At 38.3% G+C, this 22,875-nt stretch overlaps 3 protein-coding genes across 6 annotated transcripts in view; 1 reads left to right on the top strand and 2 right to left on the bottom strand.

Moving 5' to 3' along the window:
- Nucleotides 1-12,081, bottom strand: part of AK7 (adenylate kinase 7) — a 29,869-nt gene extending 17,788 nt beyond the window's left edge. The window contains exons 1-8 of one of the 2 annotated variants that reach the window (XM_065063553.1): nt 11,894-12,081; nt 11,144-11,323; nt 9,914-10,022; nt 8,819-8,913; nt 7,929-8,039; nt 3,791-3,874; nt 3,133-3,221; nt 2,528-2,618 (exon numbers count right to left, since the gene is read on the bottom strand). In XM_065063553.1, the coding sequence (XP_064919625.1) occupies nt 2,528-2,618; nt 3,133-3,221; nt 3,791-3,874; nt 7,929-8,039; nt 8,819-8,913; nt 9,914-10,022; nt 11,144-11,323; nt 11,894-11,989 (855 nt within the window). In that variant the 5' untranslated portion in view covers nt 11,990-12,081. Of the gene's footprint in view, nt 1-2,527; nt 2,619-3,132; nt 3,222-3,790; nt 3,875-7,928; nt 8,040-8,818; nt 8,914-9,913; nt 10,023-11,143; nt 11,685-11,893 lie in introns of those variants that run through there. The other variant, XM_021292508.2, reaches the window with a different exon arrangement.
- Nucleotides 12,082-12,949: 868 nt separating this feature from the next.
- Nucleotides 12,950-17,180, bottom strand: GSKIP (GSK3B interacting protein). 3 transcript variants are annotated; one of them, XM_065063555.1, is made up of 3 exons: nt 16,891-17,180; nt 15,416-15,674; nt 12,950-14,817 (listed from the first exon to the last, which is right to left on the bottom strand). In XM_065063555.1, the coding sequence occupies exons 2-3, from the start codon at nt 15,671-15,673 to the stop codon at nt 14,656-14,658; spliced, it is 420 nt and encodes a 139-aa protein (XP_064919627.1). In that variant the 5' UTR covers nt 15,674; nt 16,891-17,180; the 3' UTR covers nt 12,950-14,655. The 3 variants fall into 3 exon arrangements, with proteins under 3 accessions (XP_064919627.1, XP_064919628.1, XP_064919626.1); XM_065063556.1 differs by lacking the exon at nt 16,891-17,180 and adding an exon at nt 16,708-16,884; XM_065063554.1 differs by lacking the exon at nt 16,891-17,180 and adding an exon at nt 16,619-16,749.
- Nucleotides 17,181-17,232: 52 nt separating this feature from the next.
- Nucleotides 17,233-22,875, top strand: part of ATG2B (autophagy related 2B) — a 45,771-nt gene continuing 40,128 nt past the window's right edge. The window contains exons 1-2 of the mRNA XM_065063542.1: nt 17,233-17,564; nt 21,032-21,194. Coding sequence (XP_064919614.1) covers nt 17,403-17,564; nt 21,032-21,194 — 325 coding nt within the window. The 5' untranslated portion in view covers nt 17,233-17,402. The remainder of the gene's footprint in view (nt 17,565-21,031; nt 21,195-22,875) is intronic.

The following is a 22,875-nucleotide window of genomic DNA, read 5'->3' on the forward strand; positions in this document are numbered from 1 at the left end:
CAGTATACTAACTGTAATGTTATTATTAAACACTTTCGTTTCACTATGTATCCCTTCCTCTTTATTACTTGCAGTTAAAAAAATAAACAGCAATGAACCAACCCAAAGCCACAGAAAACTGTTCCAAAGCTCTTAAATCTATGTACAACTTCCGACTGCATAAGAGCTCATTGGAGACATATTTTATTTCCCAGAACTTCCACTTCAGGTTCTTCAAGTATTTAATTCTGTTAACAATCAGGAAGGGTTCTCAGATCAATGCCACCAATAAGTCTCCGTATTACTATTCTAATTTCATCATTGAACAGAAGTTGTTAGTTACTCCTACACTGCTTTAAAATAGATTTAAAATCCCACTAGATTCCATAAAATCATAGAGACGGATATAGAGCATCAGATCAAATCTACATGTATCCCAGCATTCTGTCTCCAATTATGTCAGTTTGTGGGCACCTCAATTGAAAGTAAGAATGGGAAAAGCACCAATGATACTGCTTCCTGATACTCTTCTAACCTTCAACTATTTTCAGCTCAGAGACTTTCTAATCTAGGAAGAGCTGCTGTAAGTAACTCTGAAGGTATTTTTCTCCCCTGTACATTTCCAGCCTTCCCTTGGGCTGGCCCAGCTCCTGTAGAGACCCTCTGCAACACGGTCCCCACTGCCAACTACCCGTCTCCATGAAAACTGTCCACTTACTCCTGCCTTCTATTTCCCATTTCTAAACAATCATATACCCATGAACAGATCCAACCATTTTCTTAGGGCACCTAGCTGCTTCCCAACAGCTTTTGGCGAAGTACTTCTTTGAAAGCCTTTGGGAAATTCAAGTAGACTACATCAGCTTGTTCATCCTTATCCATGTTTGCTGGTCACATTAAAGAACTTCAGAACGTTTCCAAAGTATTTGAAAATACTGTTTCGGAAAATATTTCTTGGAAATTATTGAACAAAAGTCACGTTGACTCTTCCTAAATAGATCATACGTATCTGGATGCCCTTTAATGTATTTAATTTATTATAATTTCTAATAATGTTCCTAGTTACTAGCCAATAGCATCAGGCATATTGGTCTGTAATTCCCAAAACATGTTAGGAACCACTCTTTTTACATCGGCACCACATTTTTCATCCTCCAGCCTTCAAGTGCCAGGACAGTGCTAAACAGCGGGTTGTATGCATGAATTAGCAATTCAGAGTTATTTCATCCTTGAGCTATTTCAGACCCCTTCAACAAATACCATAAGACTCTGGTGGTTTCTCAGTGTTCATTTTGTCAGTTCATTCTATAATATTATTTTAGAGTTACTTTAGTTTTATACAGATCCTCTAACAAGTCATCCATGAAGAGATCCTGAAGCATTAAGATGCTTCCAAATTCTTAGCCATGCAAAGCATCTCTACTATGGCCTTCTCTTCTCTAAATGCTCCTTTTATACCATAATCATCAATTTGCCTTATGGATTGTCTGTCAGGCTTTTTGTTCTTCAAGTGTTTGAAGAAAGGATATTCACTTTGAGACTTTCCTGATAGTTGATCTTCAAGTGTTTTTTGACTTATCGTGTCAAATTTCATGAGCTTTTCTATTCTATTTTCTTCATCTGGACATAACTGTAACTTTTTGAGGTAAACATCCTGTTTACCACAGGCTACAGTTTAACAATTCTAATTTTCATGTTCTCTTTCCCAAACGTTTCTTAGTAAGCAGCATGCAATGGTCTTCTATGGCTAATAATGTAAATTTCAATATTCTCTACCCTTCTCCTCTAAGGATGTAATATTTTTAATGTCTTTTGTGTTCTTTTTTAGATAATGATCTTTCCTATGGTTGACCACAGCTGCAAAAGTTTTATCCTTTGCTTCTTCCCTAGGAATATTAACTACTTGCATTATGGTCACTTATATAGAATGGCTCTTTGACCACTGACTTTTCAGTGAGACCTTGTGCATTTACCTGAATCAAAAGAAAGGTTGCATCTTCTTGTGAGCTCCCTAAGACACTGTTCTGTGAAACACTCTTAGACATCAACAAAAAAAACTGAGCTGTTATGTTTGGTCCTTATGTTATGTTTGCTCAACCTACATAAACAAGTCTCCTATGGCATTGCATTATTTGACTCTTACTATTAGTGTATAGTTCAACAGTGTCATTCGGGCTGTTTCTAGACTTAATTTCAAAATGCTTGGAAAAACAAAATATCTTCCTACAAAATGAAGGCAAAAACATCTAAAAGACTTTGAGTATCTAATTACAGTACTTTGAATCCCATAACAATTCACCAGAACTTTTGTAGGCAAAATTTCTACTGAAGTTACTAATACTACTGCAGAAGTCAGCTCTGCAAAATTAGGTCCAAGTAATATATTTTGTTCAAATAACAGAAGTCTTAGAAAATTATTTTTAAATCCTCCATGTCATTTACTACATGAGATAATTCAAGAAGACCTAGGAACTTCTACTGCAGCAAAACAAATAGTTTCAAAAACCTTCAAAGATATCTGAAAAAAAAAAATCATCAAGTTTCTTACCTTTACTAATTGTTGAAGAGTGTGCATAGATTCATCTACTGCAAGTATATAGTGAGACCTTGGCCTGTGGTCTGCTATATTTTGCAACACTCTGAAACACAGCAAGTACAGTCAAGGCCAGCAGCTAGAGAAGCATACCGGGCTTTCATTGTTCAATGCATTTCAGAAACAGTACAAAGAGTTCGTAAGATCTTGCAGAACTTTTCAGAGCATGATATTTTCATATGCTTTTTCCTTAATAAAGAAGCACATCTAGATTTTTATTTGGAAAGAAGTTCAAAGGATAAAAAGCAATATCTGTAGAAGATATTAAATTAGCCTGCTGTAGAGTCCACAGTCCATTTCCAGTTCATTCCACACTGTAGAACAAGTATTGCTACCATTTCTTAAAAGAATAGCACCAGTGCAACAGCCAGATAAGGTTTCCAGAAGGCATATCTAGTATTAAAGAAATGGAAGTCTCTGTCTGACTCAGTAAGAAGGGCCAAAGAGTGTTCGTAAAACCACCCACCCCAATTTAAAAGCCGGAGTACTCTCTAGTAGATTAAGATTTCTTATCTAGCTGGGTATCCATTATCATCCAGGGGAAATTTTTTTTTACTTACGCTGCTAAATCAAGAACATGAATAGTTGGAATAAAATTGTTTCCATCCCCAAAAACAGGTATTGCAGGAGTCTCACTAAGCCAACCTATCTGAAAATACAAATGGAGAATGAAGTGAGGAGAAGAAAGTGACTTTTACCTAGAGCTAAAAAAGTAGCTTTTTTTTTACCAGGGAAATCTGTATATTCAGTACCTAGTGTTCAATTTCTTGAATGATTAATAGAACTGCAGTAAAGAAAACAATTATGGAGAAAAACAGACTGGTAGCCCACGAGAAACAATTAACTGCTGTTTTGGGGCTTTCTTAATAGTATTCTTTGATCTTAACAAATGTTATTTTTTATCCCAAATAAAATAAATGGTTGGGGGAAAATGTAATGTTGAGAAGAAATTTTTCCTGATTCCATTGGTATGACAGATATGTACTCACTGTAACATACATATGTAGATGCTGTTGAAAAACTATGGAAAAAACTAAAAAACATACAGAGCCAAAAAAGTGAAAAACTGTAGCTAAAACATTTCAGAGTAATAAAATAATCAGTTTTGTTCACGAAAGCACCAACCTTATGATAGCAAAGCTACTAAAAATGCATTCAATTCCAGTGTGTTTTGCCACTAGGAATTAAATGAACCTTCAAAAACAGCTGGATGCTTACCTTAAAAAAGTAGTGCAAGACTCCTTCCTCAGCTCCATATTGATGTCCTGAGGCAACAATATAAGTCAAAAATTTACGTTTGTTCTGTGAAGTAAAATCAACAAGAAAGTTTTTCTAAAAATATCATACTGCAAATGGATACTGGCTAACCCTGAAACTTAAGTACCTGTGTACTAAACATACAAAGTGTATAAATGATATCACTTAAAATTTGTAGCTACATCAATTGTTGCATATCCTGTAGTTTCATAAGTCATATTGCTAATATTTCCCATTAAAAAAAAAGCATCGCTCAATCAGAATTGACCTGTCTAAATTTGAACTGAAATTCTAAAAAGTTTTTAAGAATTAAAGACTTGGATGTAAGTTATGTAAATTAATGGAGTGAACGGGATAACTCATGTTTCAAATTTCTATTTCCAAGACAAATACCTCTGAAATTAATTGAAGCTATTTTTAATTGCATTATATTTGCATTTGAATGTCTAAAGAAGAGCGAAATCCTGTATCAGTGACTTTACAATTGCTTTACTTTTATCTTGATATATAATTAAAAAAACCAAAAACAAATGTGAACTATCTTAAGTGTTTTCCTACCCACACAACGTGATCAACCAACATATTTTTTGTTGATTGTTATTGCATGAAGTCATAAATTTGCCCATCCTGGCTGCCTGTTAATGTAAAATGTTACTGCTTAGATCAATGTTGAGGATCCAGTTCAATGCAATAGCTTATTAGTAATCATAACACACTCAAAATTAGAAGACATTAGAGATAGTATTGTAGTTCCCACACTTGTTTTGATTGAGTAGTACCATGACAGAAACTGTTTGTACTCTAGGAGCAGTAGCTCCCAGGATTGTTCTGGACAGACTGCAAACGTGCCCCAGGAGAAGACATGCTGTAATTTCTGTCTCCAGCAGGAAAAACCAGCCTCTTGTGAAAGCACAGAAGATGCTACTTCTCATCTCCCTTGAGCAGAATGTGACACATGGAATTTTCTTTCATTTACCCTGCAGCAGCTTCCGCAGTAGCCACTTGTGGAGACAAACCAGTTTAGCACAGAGTGCAATACTTACCTAAATACAAACCTCTGAAACAGGTTCAAATCCTCTAAAAATATCTATTTAGTGCCACAAGTCACACATATGAGAAGGTACTACTCGAGATGACTTGGATATATTTCGTTTAAAAAAATAAAACAATTATTAAGCAAACCCTTAGCTACACACAGCATGGTTAGTCATGGGTGAAGACCTCTAGGTACCCCAGGTTCCAGTATAAGTTGGGGAACGACCTGTTAGAGAGCAGTGTAGGGGAAAGGGACCTGGGGGTCCTGGTGGACAACAGGATGACCATGAGCCAGCACTGTGCCCTTGTGGCCAGGAAGGCCAATGGCATCCTGGGGTGTATTAGAAGTGGGGTTGTTAGTAGGTCGAGAGAGGTTCTTCTCCCCCTCTACTCTGCCCCGGTGAGAACACATCTAGAATATTGTGTCCAATTCTGGGCCCCTCAGTTCAAGAAGGACAGGGAACTGCTGGAGAGAGCACAGTGGAGGGCAACAAAGATGATAAAGAGAGGGGAGCATCTCCCTTATGAAGAAAGGCTGAGGGAGCTGGGTCTCTTTAGCTTGGAGAAGAGGAGACTCAGGGGTGATCTCATTAATGTTTATAATATGTAAAGAGTGAGTGTCATGAGCATGGAGCCAGGCTCTTCTTGGTGACAACCAATGATAAGACAAGGGGCAATGGGTGCAAACTGGAACATAGAAGGTTTCATTTAAGTTTGAGAAGAAGCTTCTTCTCAGTGAGGGTGACAGAATACTGGAACAGGCTGTCCAAGAGGGTTATGGAGTCTCCTTCTCTTGAGACATTCAAAACGCGCCTGGACGCCTTCCTGTGCAACCTCATCTAGGTGTTCCTGCTCCAGTGGGGGGATTGGACTAGATTATATTTCAAGGTCCCTTCCAATCCCTAAAATTCTGTGACTCACCTTTGTAATATTCATTAAAGCCACTAGATGTCACATTCTAGCTATTATAATCAGTTCTAGGCTTTCTCTTTTTACGTCTTTTGTTTTTATTCTAATAGAATGCTTGAAGTGGAAAGAGGTCTAAATTAATGGATTCAGGAACTGGGATGCCACTGAGAACAGAGCTGCGAGATGAAGAGCTCCTCTGTCTGTGTAGGCAGATGTTTCTCCTAGGATTCTGAATTTGGCAGAACACCAGAGTCAACAACTTCTCTCTGAGAAAAGCTACAAAGCCCAAATGCCCTGCTACAAAGGTAAAGGTAAAAAATTGCTAGGGGTAAAAAGGAAAGCCCTCTAGCTCACAACCCTTGCTGAATTTTAAGCAAAATATAGGTGGGAGATACATTAACTCAGAGGGATTAACTCTTACTTTAAGCAACAACAGCCATTAAATTGCACTCCAAATAGATATGATGGCTAAGAAACTGTTCTGTTCTTAGGTGCAAGATTTTTGTTACATGACTGACATGGCTGCTGAATCCTAGTATCCTGATGAGCTTTTTGCAGGCAAGTGGTAACCCTGTAATTTCTTTCACAGGTGACACATTCCCCAGATACCAACGAATTTAAAAATGAGTAAGAACTGTAATCCAGCCATGACAGGATGCTAATGTTGATCTGCTGGGAAGAACAGATGCTTTGGAGCCTTCCCATTCCAAAGCATGACAGAAACTAAACAGGGGCAACAACGCCCATTGAAGCTGCCCCTGGAGTTCTGGAGGAAAAAGGCTCCTTTTGAAGTGCCTATAAGAGGTATATACTGAAAACATTCAAGTTGCTTTATTGTGTCCTGATACATATTGCTCTACTGTCTTCTCAACAGACATTCAGCCTGGCAAACATTTAGAAGCTAATTATATTAACACCTTTGTTGTGCAGTGACTCAGTGCTTTGGACTAGTCAGAAAAACTGAGTCAGTAGTTCATCGGGGTGTTAGTAGTGACAGAAGTTCCTGTGAGGTTTGGTGGACACTGTGTACAATCTTTGTGTTTCTTACATTCCATAGTCTCATAGAATACCTCCAGGTTAGCACAGTAAAACCAAGAAAATTTACCACTGATTGTTCAAGCTGTAAACCAAAATGTACAGGCATTCTGTACTATTAAGCCCACTTTATAATAGAATATAATATCTAGTGCTATTTTCTTCAGCAGGGGGTAAGGTGACAAGCGTATACTCAAATCAGAATAAAGGATATTTTCCTCTCTGTAATAAGCCTGATAAATTTTTGCAATGGACACTACATTGTTTTTATTATGGGAGACTGTTAACGCACAGAGGAAGACCAAATGACATCTTCATCATGCAGTGTATTTCATTGTTTTGCAGTTCTCTTTCCTAACCTCCACCGTACTCCATCTCTAACAACAACAGTGTCAACTTTCCTGAGTTGCGAAGCACAAAAAGAGCCACTGTTGGTATTTCTTTATCAATAGCTCTTATTATATTATTATATTATCTATTCTCTAGTAAGATCAATAGTCTAATCAGGTCAAAACAAGGCTGAAAGCAGTGATTTTAAAATACATATAAACTGATAATATATATTCTAGTTAGGCTGGGTCAGCTCTATGGCCATGATTTTAAAGGGAATTATAGGGTGGAATGAAAGTTAACAAGCCCTCTGCTCCAAGAGTGCAAACTATCCAGGAACATGCTAGGTTTGGCCAGGACATCATCTAAGTATTTAAATGAGACATAATATTAACATAGCTTGCTAATATTTAAAGATGCTGCTTTTCTTTAAAGCCACGCTAATATCTCTTTCCTCTACATTCTTTCATCTTCAAGTCTTTCCTCACACAGGCCCTAGCTTTAATTCTCTCTCACACAACCAATGAAACAACACCTTTTTTAAATAAGCATAATTCACTACCTAAGGAAAAAAGACAGAATTTGGGATTTGTATTATGTAGACACTTATGTTTCAAAAGGCTTTATTGTCTCCTTTATATTTGATAGTTTTAATAATGTTATTCATAATTATCAAGAGAATAACATACTCTTAAAATGTATTCAAATTGTTGGTAATTTCCATTACTAAGATAATACTCTAAGTAAGAAGACCAACCAACCTATTTTTATAACAAAATTCTTTACGTACAGTTTTCCCAAGTTTGAGAATGAGTTTTTCAGCATTTATGTGATCTACAAAGTTAGGATGAGCTTTCCTTTTGCGAAAATCTTCATCAGTAAAAGGAATCTCAGGATCTTCCTACCAAGGAAAAAAACGTGACTGTTACACATGTTTTAAAACAGAACAATCCTAGATGGTTAAAATAAGTTCTTAAAAAATATTTTTAAAATCTGTTTAACTTTGTTTTCATTTGAAATCCCTAAAACTTCTGATACTTGAGGTTCAACATTTTGAAAATGTCAATAGTTCCATTTCAATTTTCACAGCAAAAGACTTTAACGACTTTTTACATTTAAAACCCATGAATTTTTATTATATATATATATATAGCATTTCACAAGCTCGAAAAACTCTGAAAACTGCTACAGATGACATTGTTGTGCACAATTGCTGTAAGACTAAATTTGAGAACTGCAGTAGCATAGTCCAAAGCATTCCACATGGTTCCTGAAAATTATAAATATGTATAGATATAAAGATATATCTATTTATCAGTCTATACACTGATTTAAATATGTATTTCATTAAATATAAAGATGGGAATTTTTTATGATTGAAGGACAGTGCATATTGTGGTTAGCACAGGTCTGCCCTCTTGTCCAAGCAGTACTTAATGTCTGCCTTTATTGTTGTAGTCCAGTGCCTAAACTTCTCTGGCCAGTGGAACAAATTTAACAATTTTATCAGTAAGTAGTGGTTCAGAGTGAAAAGACTATGAGAAAAAACACACTTGTTGAAATTAACTTCATTAGCTACTGTTGAAGTACACACTGAAATACTGCGTTTAATTGAATTTAATGAATATTTTCAGTAAATGGAAATATGCAGTCAAAAAAAAAGGTTTTCATATTACTTACAGGGTCAGGGGGTTTGCTTTGTGCCCAGGTCATTATTGTTGAAATGAGGATAAATAACTTTGGTGTTGTAAAATGCTCTATTTCCCTGTGTAAGGCTGTTAAATGAAAGCAAATTATTTAATGTATTGTAAATTTTATTACTCAAACTGTATTTTTGCTTTTATATAAAAGTACTGTATAGACATTTATACTATAAGGTTCAATGTGACATGTATTTTTAAACAAGTACTCTTTATTTGGGTTGATATAAAATAAAAGCAATAAATCACAAAAGAAAATAAATAGATAAATAATAGTAATAAAGAATCAAATAATTTGGAATCTACATAATCTCCACAGAGCTACATATCATAGGGGAAACAAAAGACACCCTCTATACTAAGAAGTGATTAATCTTCATTGATTGTATATAGTGAAATAAAATAAAGTGTGGTGTTTTTAATGACTGAAACAGAAAATCTACAGAAATAAGTAAATCTTCCTTATTTTAATTTAGAGCAAAATAATTAAATGTGAGTTATGTTTTGTTGAGTTCGCTAAAACTTATGATGTTATCCAAGTATTTATACTAGAAACAGGAAAGCATAATTTAGTTTACCTATCACATAAAGAATAATATTACACTATCACCATAAAAAGATTCCAGATGCCCATTAAAATTTGGATGTAACAATCAAGAGAAAGTTTCAGAAAAACTATTAGCAGTATTTTTATTGGACTTTTAAGTAAAAATACATTTAAAATAATTATATAAAATATTGAAACATTATTTGGATATCACAGGAGGAAACTTTCTACCCATCTCTCAATGCAAATAGATAAGATGATGGTTAATATTTACTTAGGGAAATAACACAGATATGTAATTTAAGGTGTTGGACCATCCCATGACAGCTTCTCTGGCTTATGAATGCCAGAGTGCATTCTATAGTCCCTTGCTAATTAATTGAACAACTCGTGCAGCATTTCTTCATCAAGGAGCTGAGTTTTATATTACAGTAAACTATAAATTCAGATAATTTCATTACACATTTATGGTAAATTTTTATAGCTGCATGGTAACTAATTTTCTCTTCAGTTTGTATTTGTACTAACCAGAAGCAGCCCATGTTGCTTCCTCAATTTGATTTGTATCCTCAGTGATATTATATAAAACAATGTCACATTCAAGCAAGTGACTTAAGAGCTCTTCTTGAGAAGACACCTAGGGGAAAAAAATAAGTGAGAACCTGACATTTAAAAAAATATAAAACCAAAATTACTTTTATTTTCGAGTTTAACTCACTGATAGACTGCAGTTTTCTAATACTAGGATGTTAGAATAATTCATAAGACTCATATTAGACTTTATGTCAGATACAAGGAAGGTATCAAAATGTAAATTAAATGCTGAAACTTCTAATTTACAGTACATGTTAACATAGTTCAAAAATAAGTATAATTTTTAGCAGTATTTTACGATTAATATTTTCAGTGCAGTTGTGAGTATCAAAAAATACCTATGACTTTTAGAGGTATTTTAAACAAGGATCAGCTGGCAGCATGGAGAAGACAAAAAAAAAAAGTCAATTTCCTTGCAAAATAACAAATAACATCCGGTTATTTTTGTTAAATGCAGATTATGTGCTTCACTTGAACAAGCCCAACAAAAACTTTGGGCAAGGGTAGTGATTAAGATTTGATACTGCCAGCCATAATTTGATTGAATAGCTCAGCTGTATAGACATTTAAATAAAAATTTTCAAATGTTTGAAGAGATCTGGATCATCAATTTCTTAAAGGCGATTTTAGTTTCAGAAAACTAAATCAAGCAACAAGGGATCACTTTCTTCAAAGCAAGCCTCCTCTAATTAACTAACCTTTGGACATGTCTTTATTTAAAGATGTAGGTATTCATAACAATTAGTTGTTAGTGAAAGCTGTGATTTCGGTGAAAAGTTAAGGGGGACACTAAATTTGATTCCAGCACCACTACCCTTAAAATAGTGATAAAAGACACAGAGGAGGCAAGAAAGATAGTTGAGGTGTGTGGTTTTGAAAGAAAAAGCAAGCAGATCTGGGGATCATCAGTATAGATATGTCCTGTCCATAACTATCTTTAAGAAAAAAAAGAAAATCTATATTGAGTCTGAGTTCTTTCCTTTTACTATTTGCTGTTTCAGGCCTAGCAGGGAGCAGATGGCAGAGTGTGGGAAGCAGAAGGAATAAAATAAATGTCTACAGCTTCCAACAGCAACAGAAGACCATTTTGTTAATGCAGGTCATTTTACATGACTTGCAACATTTCTAATGCTGCCTACTGGCAACCTGAAATAAGACACTTACTGCATATGTTTCCTCTGCAAAATATGGTTTAGTACTCTCTGGCTCAGAAAGAGTCCCCACTATTTGATAGACTCCCTCCTTTGGCATACTAGAAACTTCAACAGCTGACTTATTTTCATCTTCCGCCTCCTCTTCTTCTGTGCTTTCAAGTGATGCCCCAACAACACATCTGGATAAATACTGCAATATACAAGACATATATTTGTATGCAAATATGTATTGAATCCTAAACAGTTTATCACGATCTTGGGAAGACACCAACACTGTCTGACTAGCCCTGGTCCTCCTGTAGGCAATGTAGCTCAGAACAAAACTTTCCATCGAACTGGAAAATGTTATGGACTCCTCAATCTCAGCTGTAATGTTTTTTCTTGACTTGTGTCCTTCAGCTCGGAGCCGAAGGTGCTGGTGAGTCCCCAGATGCCTGTTCCCTGCAGCCTGGGTCCTCAGGTCGGCGTTACCTCATTTGTCCCCACAGTGATTCGCTGCTGCCTGAGGTCTCCCGACCTGCTCTATCCACACCTCCCGCTCCTAACTCTAAATTTTGATCCATCTCAACCCTTTCATGTCCCCAGCCACCACCCCCACCCTAACAGTTATTTTAGGAGACCACAGCTCTCCGGCCGAGCTCTCCGGAGCAGCGCTACTGGCCGCGGGCCGAGCTGGGGCGGGCGGAAGGGCGGCAGCGCCTCAGGCAGCGACCACTGAGGAAGCGGCCGCGAGCAGCTGCGGGCCGGCCCCCGCCGTCACCTCGCCGATGTGGCGGCCGCAGTAGGAGTCGAGGTGGTTGAGGAAGACCCGCCGGCTCTGCGCCGGCTCCGCCACCTTCGCCACGGCGTCCGCCATGGCCACAACCACCGCCGGGGACGCGGCCCGTTGCTACCCGACGGCGCGGGCAGCGGCGGTTGCGCAGTGCGGGCGGCGGGCGGGGCTGGGAGCTGCGGCCCGCCCGGCCGGCAGGGCGGCCGAGGGCTCCTCTGCTGGTGCGGAGCATCATCACCGCAAACAGGGACTTGGTGTCTGCGGGTACCCGTGCGTTGCACCCGATTCACTCTATCGTAGGCCAAACCGGGAGGCAGCAGTCAATAAGTCAGGGACTTTATTCCTCGCTTCTAGGCACCGAACAGGAAAAATATGTGTAGTACTGCTGAGACGAAAATAGCTTTAATCAGATTATTGGACATCCTTTCAGATAGCAGGCAGGCTTTGGGGCTTTTCAGGTAACAGCTACATTAGGCCAAGCAGCACTTATTCAGGGGGTTGGAGAATGACAACAGTCTAAGGCGACCTACAGCACTTCTCCATTGTCAGCTTTAGAGAAGCTCCCTCCATACGGGCAGCAATGCCCAAGTACGGGGACTGGGAAGCACTTTCTTCATATTCATAAACCCACAGTGGAATGACATGGCTTTCCCATTTTTGAGTTAACACTGTGGCACATTACAAGAAACAACAGAAGTTTCTTCTGTTAACACCTACAAAACACCTATTTTGAAAGTATTTCTCAGCTTAGGTTTATAATAGGCATGAAAAATGACAAGGAAAAAAAATCTTAGCAATGTAACATTTACTTTGACAATTTTCCACTTCCATTTCCAACACTTCTTTTCCAAATCCCTATTTATAATCACCTACCTTGTTTTTCCCATTACAAAGTTTCAACAGATAAAAGTTTGCAGCCAAAGGTTTTCAAATACTTGTTAACTGCTTGATATTTAAGACTTTTTTATGGGTATGATGACTTTGGTTGTTCATTTCCCCCTTTCCAGTAGCTCCCCCTCCTCCAAGAAAACTGCAACACACTGGTGCATTTATTTAATGCTTTAGTCATTGAAATCGAACAAGTAAATTAGTTGCACAGGAAAATATTCAAATATAAATTGGGTAAAGTACATTCTCCTCACAGAGGACTAACCATGTGCCACAGACCTGTGTGCCAAAGAGAGCCTATGCGAAAAATTTTTAGAGCATAAAAGCATAATGTATGGCAGAGGATTTGTATCAGAAGTTTCAACTTAAAAAGATAATAAACACAAAATTAAACTCTGGAAAACAGTTGTCTTGTCAGTCATAGCTGTACATTACTACTCCAAAGCTACTACAAAAGCCCTACTAGGCTTCTTCAATTGATATGACTAATCCCTAGCAGGTAGAAATCAATGCAGTTTTACTGAAGTCACTGTGACTTCGTGAAAACCAATATATTCCTAACTACGACTCCAAAAAGGCTACTGCATGTAGTTGTCACAAAGGCATGGCAGAATAATGGCAGGATTATTTAAACAAAGATGCGCAAATACTGAATAATACAAGAATACAAAAAGTATGAACATCACAGAATGTTAGTTCAACAGTACTGGTATTTCTAACCAACTGTAATTTTTAAAAAGTCTACCATTCAGTACATACTTGAAAAGTCGCAGCAGAACAATAGATTTATAAAGAGAACTGTACCAGTTTTTTAGTAGAAAATACAAGTTATATCTTCCAGTTTGTATTAGCCTTAGCAAATTTCATACAGCCTTTGGTTTCAAACCAATACAATGCAATTAACATTACAGTGCTTCATATTCATTAGGAGAGGACGCTGTACAATTGAGGGAAAAAGTGTGAAAAATAGTAGTACCAAAGTACTGTATTATAGAAAGTAAAGACTGAAACAAAAATACTCTTGGGTATATCCTGTACATCGTGTAAACACATTCAGAATAGTAAACAGGCTAAAATGTCTTCCAAGCCCCTCAGTTACAGCATAGCATATATACAGTATATATAACATCATCTTTAGGATACTGTAGCCCATTACATTGCAATTCTGTGCTTAACTCATTTGTGATTCAGACAATACATTCATATATTAGCACTACATTTCATTTATTATTTGGAGTTTGCTGGTTGCCATAGACAAGTACAGATGAAATAATACTGAGCCTTGCTTTTAACTCAGATACTGTCAGTATATAAGCAATGTTCAACTGTTCAAGAACCATCTTTCTTTTTATCAAAGCTGAGAATTTTCAGATTTATGTGTAGTAAATCAAGCTGAAATTCTGTTCTTCCCAAAACAGCATTTGTCACAATTATTTTTCATTAATTGGGTAGAGCAAGTGGTTAGTTTCTATTTTAAAAAGCAGATATGAAAATTATCGGTAAACAGACACAAAATAATTACTACTTGTATATATAACATTCTGTCTTTCTATATTTTTTTAAGTTTTGGATAATAACATTTTGAACAGAGACCAAATTTTTTGAATGTTGTAAGAAGAAACTTACTTGCTCACCTACAACAAAAAAGAAAACAAGATTATTCATGTTACAATTTATCAGTGGCCTTTAACAGCACTGTGATATACACAAATCCACTGTAGCAAAATGTTATACAGTAGTACTAACATGAATTAGATATTAATGCAAGACATTAAGATATTGTGATTACATTTGTAAGAAAGATCCAATGCCTTATACTAAGAATTCCTTCCAGCATTGAAACTTCCTCACTTCTGGGTAAATCATGACTGACTATCTTTCTTCAAAGCTTCTAATCTTTGTAGTAGTGCATTTCCAAACACCTCTCGATATGCAGGGCTGAGAGAGTCCAATAAGGAGTAGACAGTTTCATGGTATGGAGTTTGCAATCTGTCATCAGTCTGATCAAAATCATAAGCTACGACCTGCAATAAAGAAATAATTGGTTAAATGTCTATGGTTTGGATCACCTTGCACTGTGTTTAACTTTGCCAGTCAGGGTAGTACAGTAATGTGAGAACAAAAAATACTGGATTTCTGCCATGGGGCTTAATGGTAATACAGTATTTAGACAGTTTCAAATACCTTTTGTCCAAAACTCAGAGTATTAGTAAAATCTATCATTATGACCTTTGAAAACAAGTCAGACATCTACATGTTTGCAGAAAACATGCAAATAGTGCAAAAAAGGAATTGTATATATGCTGTACTACTGACTTATCTGGGTACATGAGAAACCCGAAGACAGGAATGCCTATAACAAGTGTCTGCTCCACTCTTCATCATTTTGTGTCTCAAATAAATGCCTGTTTTTTTTAATCAACTTTGCTTCTTGCTTTTTTGGAAATAACTAGTTAATGTTCCACCTTCTTGGAGAAAACATGTAGAACAGGCTTTCATTAAAGTACAATAGGAATATGTATGCTGTTTTGATGTCACTGAAGTGTTTTTCTAAGCACTTTTTGAACACAATCACTGTTCAAAACAAAGAGGCTTACAAAATTACAAAACAAGTTCATTTACCCTGAGTCCTGCTTCGGTGAGCTCCAGGCAATATCTGTTCCTTTCCCTGGTTTCCACGTTGATATATGCCACATCCTCTGCACAGGGAAGGGTTTTTGAGACAAACATGTTGCTGACAGCGAACAGAACATCATTCACAACAGCTTCAGCTTCTAGTCTCATATCTTTCACATCTGTTCCTTCAAAGTCTCTATAATCAGAATCGTCTTCAAATCCCGTATTATTGGGCAACTCCATAGGATTGCAATCAGTCTCCATTCTGCATATGGAAACATTTATTTTAGATTTATCATACCACTACACTAAAAATATTTTAACACCATAAAACAAGAGATATTTCTGAAAGAAACATATTTAACATTGCCCCCCCCAAAAATAAGAGACCTAGTGGCTTCTGTAACTCATGAAATGACAGTTCAGAGAACTCAAAACCAAGATGTTGAGAACAACTGCTTAAGAAGGTTACATTTGCAGATAGAAGCAGAATCAGTGTCACTAAGTTGCTGCTTCTTACGCAAGTAACTCGCATTCTGTTGTATCAGACTCTGTTATGATTCAGCAGTAATTAATTCTGCACTTTGCTGACCTGGAATGCAGTAGGAAGACAAGTCATGCCTGGAAAAACTGAAATCAACAGCTGTAGAAAATAAAAACCTATTGAATGCAAATTTAGGAAAGACTTAGAAAAGTCAGTGAACTAAATGGGTTATCCAAGAGTATAAAGCAATATTAAGAGCAACTTTTTGTGTACAGTCACTGAAGAACAATTCTCTTGCTCAGCTTTTACACGCAACAGTCAACACATTTCAGAGATGTACATTGCTGGTCTTTGTCAGCACCCATTACCCACAAAGGACAGGTTCTGTGGGGTCACCCCAGCGGCCCCAGCATTTGCCTCTGGGGTACCTGTGTCTCCGTGAGGCCTCTGGTGGCTGACACCCACCGGGACACCCGCCCCAGGCCAGCAGGGAGAGACCCTGGGACGCTGCCCCGAGTGCGCCGGTAGCTGCCAGGAGGGGCCGGCAATGACCGATCTGCAACACGCAAGACATTCACTCCATGGGATTCATCCCTTTCGAGCAAAACCCACCCGGGACCTACAAACTCCGAAGAAGCTGTGGGCAATAAGAGAGCTGGCTACCGAGCTGCGACACCTCCCGTTCACCGCGAATCACCCCCATTTACTGAGCGCAGAACACTCACGGCTCACACCGGCACCGCTGCCCCGAGCAGCGCGGGCTGGAGCAGGGACCACCCGCACCGGCAGTGCCGCGCCCCGGGAGCCCACCTACCGGCCCCGGCGGGGGCAGCTGCCGCCCCGCCGCCCGACCTCAACCGGCTCCAGACACAACGGCGCCTGCCGCCCAGTTCTGCCGCTTCCCCCGGGGCCGCTCACTAGGGAGGCGGCCGCCACCGCCACCCGCCGCCGCCCGGCAGCGGACGCCCCTCCGCCACGACACCGCCCCCTCACGCACCTCCCGCGGCCGCTTCCGCCCCCGCCTCCTCCGCTTAGCGACGCCACTTCCGCGCGGACGTCACGGTACCGGTGACGGCGTTCGGCAGGGGGGGTACGCGGGGAGGAAGGAGACAAACACCCCGGATCGGCCCGCCGCCCTCGCCGGCGGCGGAGAGCTGAGGCGGGGGGATTCACCGGCCGGCCCGCCCGCCCCTTCGCCCGCTCCGCGCACCGTTCCGAAGCGCGCCCGCGGCGGCCCCGTCCGCGCTCACGGCCCGCCGAGAAGATGGCGGCGACGCTGTCCGAGTGAGGATGGAGCTACCTGTCAGCGCCTCTTCGCCCTAACGGGAGGCAGCGCCGCCCCGCCGGCGCTGTGAGGGGTGGCGGGAAGCCCCTGCGCTAGCCCGCGCTGCGGGGCGAGGCTGGGCCCGGCGGCTCCCGCTCAGCTCCCGGTCTTCGCCCGCCGGAGCGGCCAGCCCCGGCCCGCCGCCCGGCCCCGACCCGCCGTCCGGCCCCCGGCGCGCAGCCACCATGCCGTGGCCCTTCTCGGAGTCCATCAAGAAGAGGGCCTGCAGGTACCTGCTGCAAAGGTACCTGGGCCACTTCCTGCAGGAAAAGCTCAGCCTGGAACAGCTCAGCCTGGATCTCTACCAGGGCACCGGCTCCTTGACGCAGGTCCCTCTGGATAAATGGGTAAGAGATGCCGGCACTTCACCCCCTCGGCTCCTGAGGGGCCAGCTGATTCCCTGCCCCCGGCTGCCACCCACTTTGTGTTCAGTACCTAGCAACCTTCGTGTAAAAAAGTTACAGCCATAATTAGTGTTTCATCCTTTTCATTCTCTGATATGCGAGCACTAAAAAAAAATAAATCATCTGGGCATTTATTAAGGATATGTTTTCCTAGCCACACTTTGGTTTCATTATTTGTAATTACAAGAAAGGAAACAAAGAGTAAAAGAAGGCAGTAGCTGCTGATATTTCAGGGAAAAGGCGCTATTGTAGCCCGAACTACTACAAATTGATGTTGTGGTTAGAGGAACATGTTTGCTGACTGCTGCTGGAGATGAGCTTAGTCCATGTAGATCTCTAAATCTTGTCCCTTAGTCTTGCAATGGTGAAAGTCCTTGTTGGCTAATGGGAAGCTGTTTTTAGCTGGAATTTGCTTAGCAGGTGGGCTGTCATGCCTTGAACCGACTGAAGCTTTTTTCAGTGTACATACTTCAGCCTACTGTGGTAATCCAAAGGTCTGTGTCATGTTGGTAATATTAAGTAGAGTTTCCTGGGTTAATTAGCAATGTTACTGAATTCTACCTGCCAGTCAAGTGACTGTCATGAGGAGCCTTAAGCGCTGCTGTGCGTCAGCTTTTCACTTCTAGGGTAGCAGAGATGATGAACTAGGTACACAGGCTTATTGCATTATGTTCTGCTGTTAGGCCATGCTGGGTACATTTTAAAGTATTTTTGAAGATGTGATGTTTTCAAATAATGCTTTTACAGTTGTTTGTGTGAAAATATGTTTGAAAGTGGCAGGAGACAGATGTTTGCAGAAATGCTCGATATTGCCACTGTTTTAGTGTGGGGCTGTTTGTTGTTCACTTACTTGTTTTCTTCTTTCCTGGCTGTGTCTGCAGCTTGTTTTCGGTGGCAGGCAGTGAGACTGTCTCGCTTTAATTGAATTATTATGCCCTCTAGTGGGTATCACAGCAGTCTCCGCTAGTCAGTATTCATAATGTAAATACTTGGAAACAACAGCAGTTATGGACCAGTACTAAATGAACAGTTAATTACGTATACACAGTGATTAAATGTATATACAATAACGCTTAGGTTATCTTCTGCATTTGTAGATCAGCATTTTTCTTTTTGACTTGTAAACAATGACATGTTTGAGGTTCTCTGCACGTGACTTTCTCATGTATGACAGATTGCAAAAACAGATGTCGCGGAAGTACTACAGCCTTTTTTTTCCCTCCCCCCTCAGTCATTCTAAGCTTATTCTCTATGAATCACCAGGATGGCTGTAGTTTTACATGTTATCTTGTGCTTTTTTTTGGATATGTCTGCTCATCTTAACACTGTAGATATTTTAGCCAATATTGTACATTTTTATAGTTTATAGAGATACATAGGAATACCTGGAACTATTAGTGTAACCCCTTTGCCTCTTGGGACCTGGACTGTTTAGGAAAATCAAAATGTAACTCATGATGCTTGTGGTTGAATTTTAATGTACGTCAAATAGTACCTTTGCTACTAGAATTACTCTGATTCCAGCTGGAGACTTTCAGTCAAAAATGTGGAAACAAGTCCTGATGTCATGACTATGCTTCTGTTTTAAAATTTCGCTTGAAATGTTCTAGTTGGTATTTTAGAGGAACAAGTGGATTTTTTATGAAGTAATTTAGCTATAAGAATATGTGATTTTTTTAAATTTTAGATAGTAAATTTCTATTTTGAAGTAATAAGGAAGGTACAAAAATACACTAATTTTTATTGTCATGTATGTTGGTAGGAAGAAGACATCCAAGACCAGATTTATTCACAACAGCCTTCAGTAACTAGCTTACTTCCTGATACAGCAAATTATTTTGTAATGGTTCAAGTAATTTAAATTAATCTGTGTTATTTTCAAATATATTTTTCATGCCAAATAATTATTTTTGTGTTACCTTACTCTATTACTACATCTATAATTATATTTAATTCAAAATAAAGTTTTTAAGTCACTGAATCTTAGTTGATTATTTGATTCTTAAATAATTTCTCAATAGAACTGTTATAAGTTCTGTTTCTTTATAGTTGGCATCTCTTTCCGCTGCTTGAGTGGACTTTGGAACAGAAACTAGAAAAGTTTGACATGCAAGCAAACAAAATTCTAAAAGCAAAGCTATTAGGAGCATAAGCAGAGCAACAAGTTAACATGCTGGGAAAATTACACCTAGAGACATAAGAATGAAAACCATAACTTTCTGAAGACTTTTTTGTTTGTGCTTTAATTATTCTACAGAATTGGAACATTGTAATTATAATTGAAAATGGGAAGCAACTTCTAAATCCTTATTTTTTAGAAACTTTTGATGTAGAGTTTATTCATTTTCTGAGGTAAAATCAAATGTCTTTATTCACAGGAAGATCAAAACCACAGTCTTTGCAATTTGAACATTATACCTTAATATTACAACCACAGTATTTAGTGGGGTCTTGTATATAATAAAAAGTTACACTCACTGAAGTTGGTGTGTGATTTAGATTGTTGTTTTATTAGAGCAGCCTAGATATAGTTCTTGTTCAATAATTTTGGTTTTAATTAATTTTCTGAATCAGGGTACAAACAGGGTTTTATGGTTCTTTTCACATAAATACGAAGAATATATTTCCTTTGAAAATGGGGTTTTTGGGCTCTGTATGGACGTAATGAAAGCTATATAGGGCAACAAGTGAGTCTTTTCTGAGGATTGTGGAAAATAAAAAATCCTAAGTTACTTCTTCACAGCTAGTGTTGCATTTTTCTCATCAATTTCACTTACTCTGCATGATATCGGAGGTAATTTGACTGTAGTTTTGTTTCTAATGTCATTATAAAGGACTGGATTAATGAAATAGTTTCTGTAGAATATGATCTGGCTGAGCTTTGATATTTATATTTTTAAATTAGTGTTAAACGTTGAACACATTAAAATGTGATTTAGAAGTGGCAAGTATGGTGTCTAGCATGAGGTAATTATTTGGTTCTGTTGTTTTGGAGTCACATAGAAAGGTAAAATGAATTTTACACTGAAATTACAGACTAGTGAAATACTCTTGCCACAGAAATCAGGTACTTTTTTGTGGTTCTACTGGCAGCATGTTTTCAGCTTTCTTCAAGTATTGCCAGAAAATGCATAGATGAACTTGTGTCAGTACTGTAGTATTTATAAGATAGCAGAATTTTTTGGCATAGTGTAAAAACACAGGTTATACAGCTACCACAGAGAAATTTGTATTATGCTGAAAGTGAAGTAATTAATGTCAAACAAAGTATGATGGAATCAAAGTTCTTGAAAATGGCCAGTTTACTGTCTTTCTGAGCATAATTCTCTTTCTGGTAGCCTCTTCTCTTTTACTTCTTATGCTCAAAATTATGGTGGTGATTTATTTATTTGTTCTTTTTCCTTTTCTAGTGTCTTAATGAGATCCTGGAGTCAGCAGATGCACCTCTGGAAGTCACAGATGGATTTATCCAGTCAATTTCTTTATCTGTTCCATGGGGGTCATTGCTACAGGATAACTGTGCGTTAGAAGTGAAAGGATTAGAGATGGTCTTCAGGCCAAGACCAAGGCTCGGTAGGCTTGTTTTTTTAAATTTTCATAAAGGAGACTCTTGACAGAGGCAAAAGGCTACACTTGCTTTAGTCAGTTCTTAACCTTATTTAAAGTGTCGTTTAACTTACATACAGTGTTTCTCAGTTGTTTGTTGATCTGTGAAATTAAAATGTTTATAATGTTCCTACTGCCATATCTCTTCTTCTAAACTGTTTGCCGAGGTTTTGGGTGTCGTTTGCCAAGTGCTGCTGGACAGCATTAGGAGCCATGGACCTTTGCTGTTAAGTCAAGATTGTGGGGCAGGTTTCAGTGAGGTTCTGGCTTGCTTTGGCAACTTTAGGGTAGAAGGTGTATCTTGCACATCTGGAGAACAGTTAATATGTTTCAGTTGCTATCAGAGTCTGAAGTAATGACTTTTAACTACTCTAAATACTTAACATTTTTGATTATAATACTCAGAGGATTGTCTGAGCTCTTCTAGCTTTTTGGTATCCATATGGATCTAGCTGTTCTAGTTTAGAATGTCCTGGTGATTAATTTTCACTTAACTATCAAATCTCTATGAAGTCTGTTAAGATGGGTTATTATAGTGTGTGATGTGTTGTTATAGTGTGTATGGGATATTTAGTGCAGTTGTAGTGTTTGGAAAACGTTGGATGAATGTCTTGAAGATTTTAGGTTTTTTCCTTTTATATTGTAGAGAACAGAGAAGAAAATATTTCCTTAGGTGCACCATAAAGAAGAGAAAAAATGCATAAACTCTGTTTTCCATGTTACCTTAAGTAGCTTTGTTATATGTACGCTGCATTTGGTTGTTATTTGTTTAACTGGAGCTAAATTTTGAGCTATCTTACTTTCTGATGCAAGATTATTGCTTTGAAAGAATGATAGTATTAGAGGAAAGCTTTAGTTATTCACTTATGTCAATTTAGTGCCTTATAATGCAGTAGAAAAAAACAATGATGTTGGTTTTGTCACACTTTTATAAGCACATAGATGTTTACAGACCTGAATACTGAACTGGAATGTTTTGCTTGTTCAACATGTTTGTATTTGTGCTAGGTTTACTTTTGTTTGTCTGTAATGGAGTGTTATATTTGAAGTTGATTAACTTTTCTAATCTAGTTTTATAGTATTTGCTCACAGTGGGCTTGGTATTAGCTGATAAGAGTGCACTGGCACTTAATCTGGCTGCTAAAAAAATTGTTCAGCTTAATACATGCTGTGATCTCCAATTTTATTACGTTCTACTTATTAAAACATGCTCTAATGTGCTAAGATAACATCTTAAACCTTGCTTAGTCTTTCTCCATCTAGGATATGTGCCAAATGGAATAGGAAACCTCAAAGTAATTATCAAAAAAGAGTTATTTCATTGATTTAGTTTTGTGGATTATGCTTGCAAAGTCATACCAATATAAAAAAATTTGTTGAGAAATTATTAACTTAAGCCTGGAAATTGGTTACACTAAGTCCTGCTTTCATCTTGTTTGTGTTGGGTTTTCAAGTACCAGAATCTTAGCAACACAATCTAAATAGACCAAAGTAATGTTGAAGTAGTAAAGTGCATAAAGAGAGATTGCAACTAAATTTGTTTTTAAGTGTGACTTCGTCCTGAGCTGTTGAAACTTTTTCTGGATGTGCCAAGTGTATTGTTTTGTTTTGTATTCTTTGTTTCAAAATGTTGACAGTCAAATTTATT

The sequence above is a fragment of the Columba livia genome, chromosome 5, assembly GCF_036013475.1.
Source record: "Columba livia isolate bColLiv1 breed racing homer chromosome 5, bColLiv1.pat.W.v2, whole genome shotgun sequence".
In the NCBI taxonomy this organism is placed as follows: Eukaryota; Metazoa; Chordata; class Aves; order Columbiformes; family Columbidae; genus Columba; species Columba livia.

What these genes read in the sequence shown, in the direction of transcription:
- GSKIP (XM_065063555.1), bottom strand. Translation starts at nt 15,673, where the DNA reads ATGGAGACTGATTGCAATCCTATGGAGTTGCCCAATAATACGGGATTT. An exon ending in TCACCGAAGCAGGACTCAGG is followed by an intron (nt 14,818 to 15,415) that starts GTAAATGAACTT and finishes TCTTTATTGCAG; the next exon opens with GTCGTAGCTTATGATTTTGA.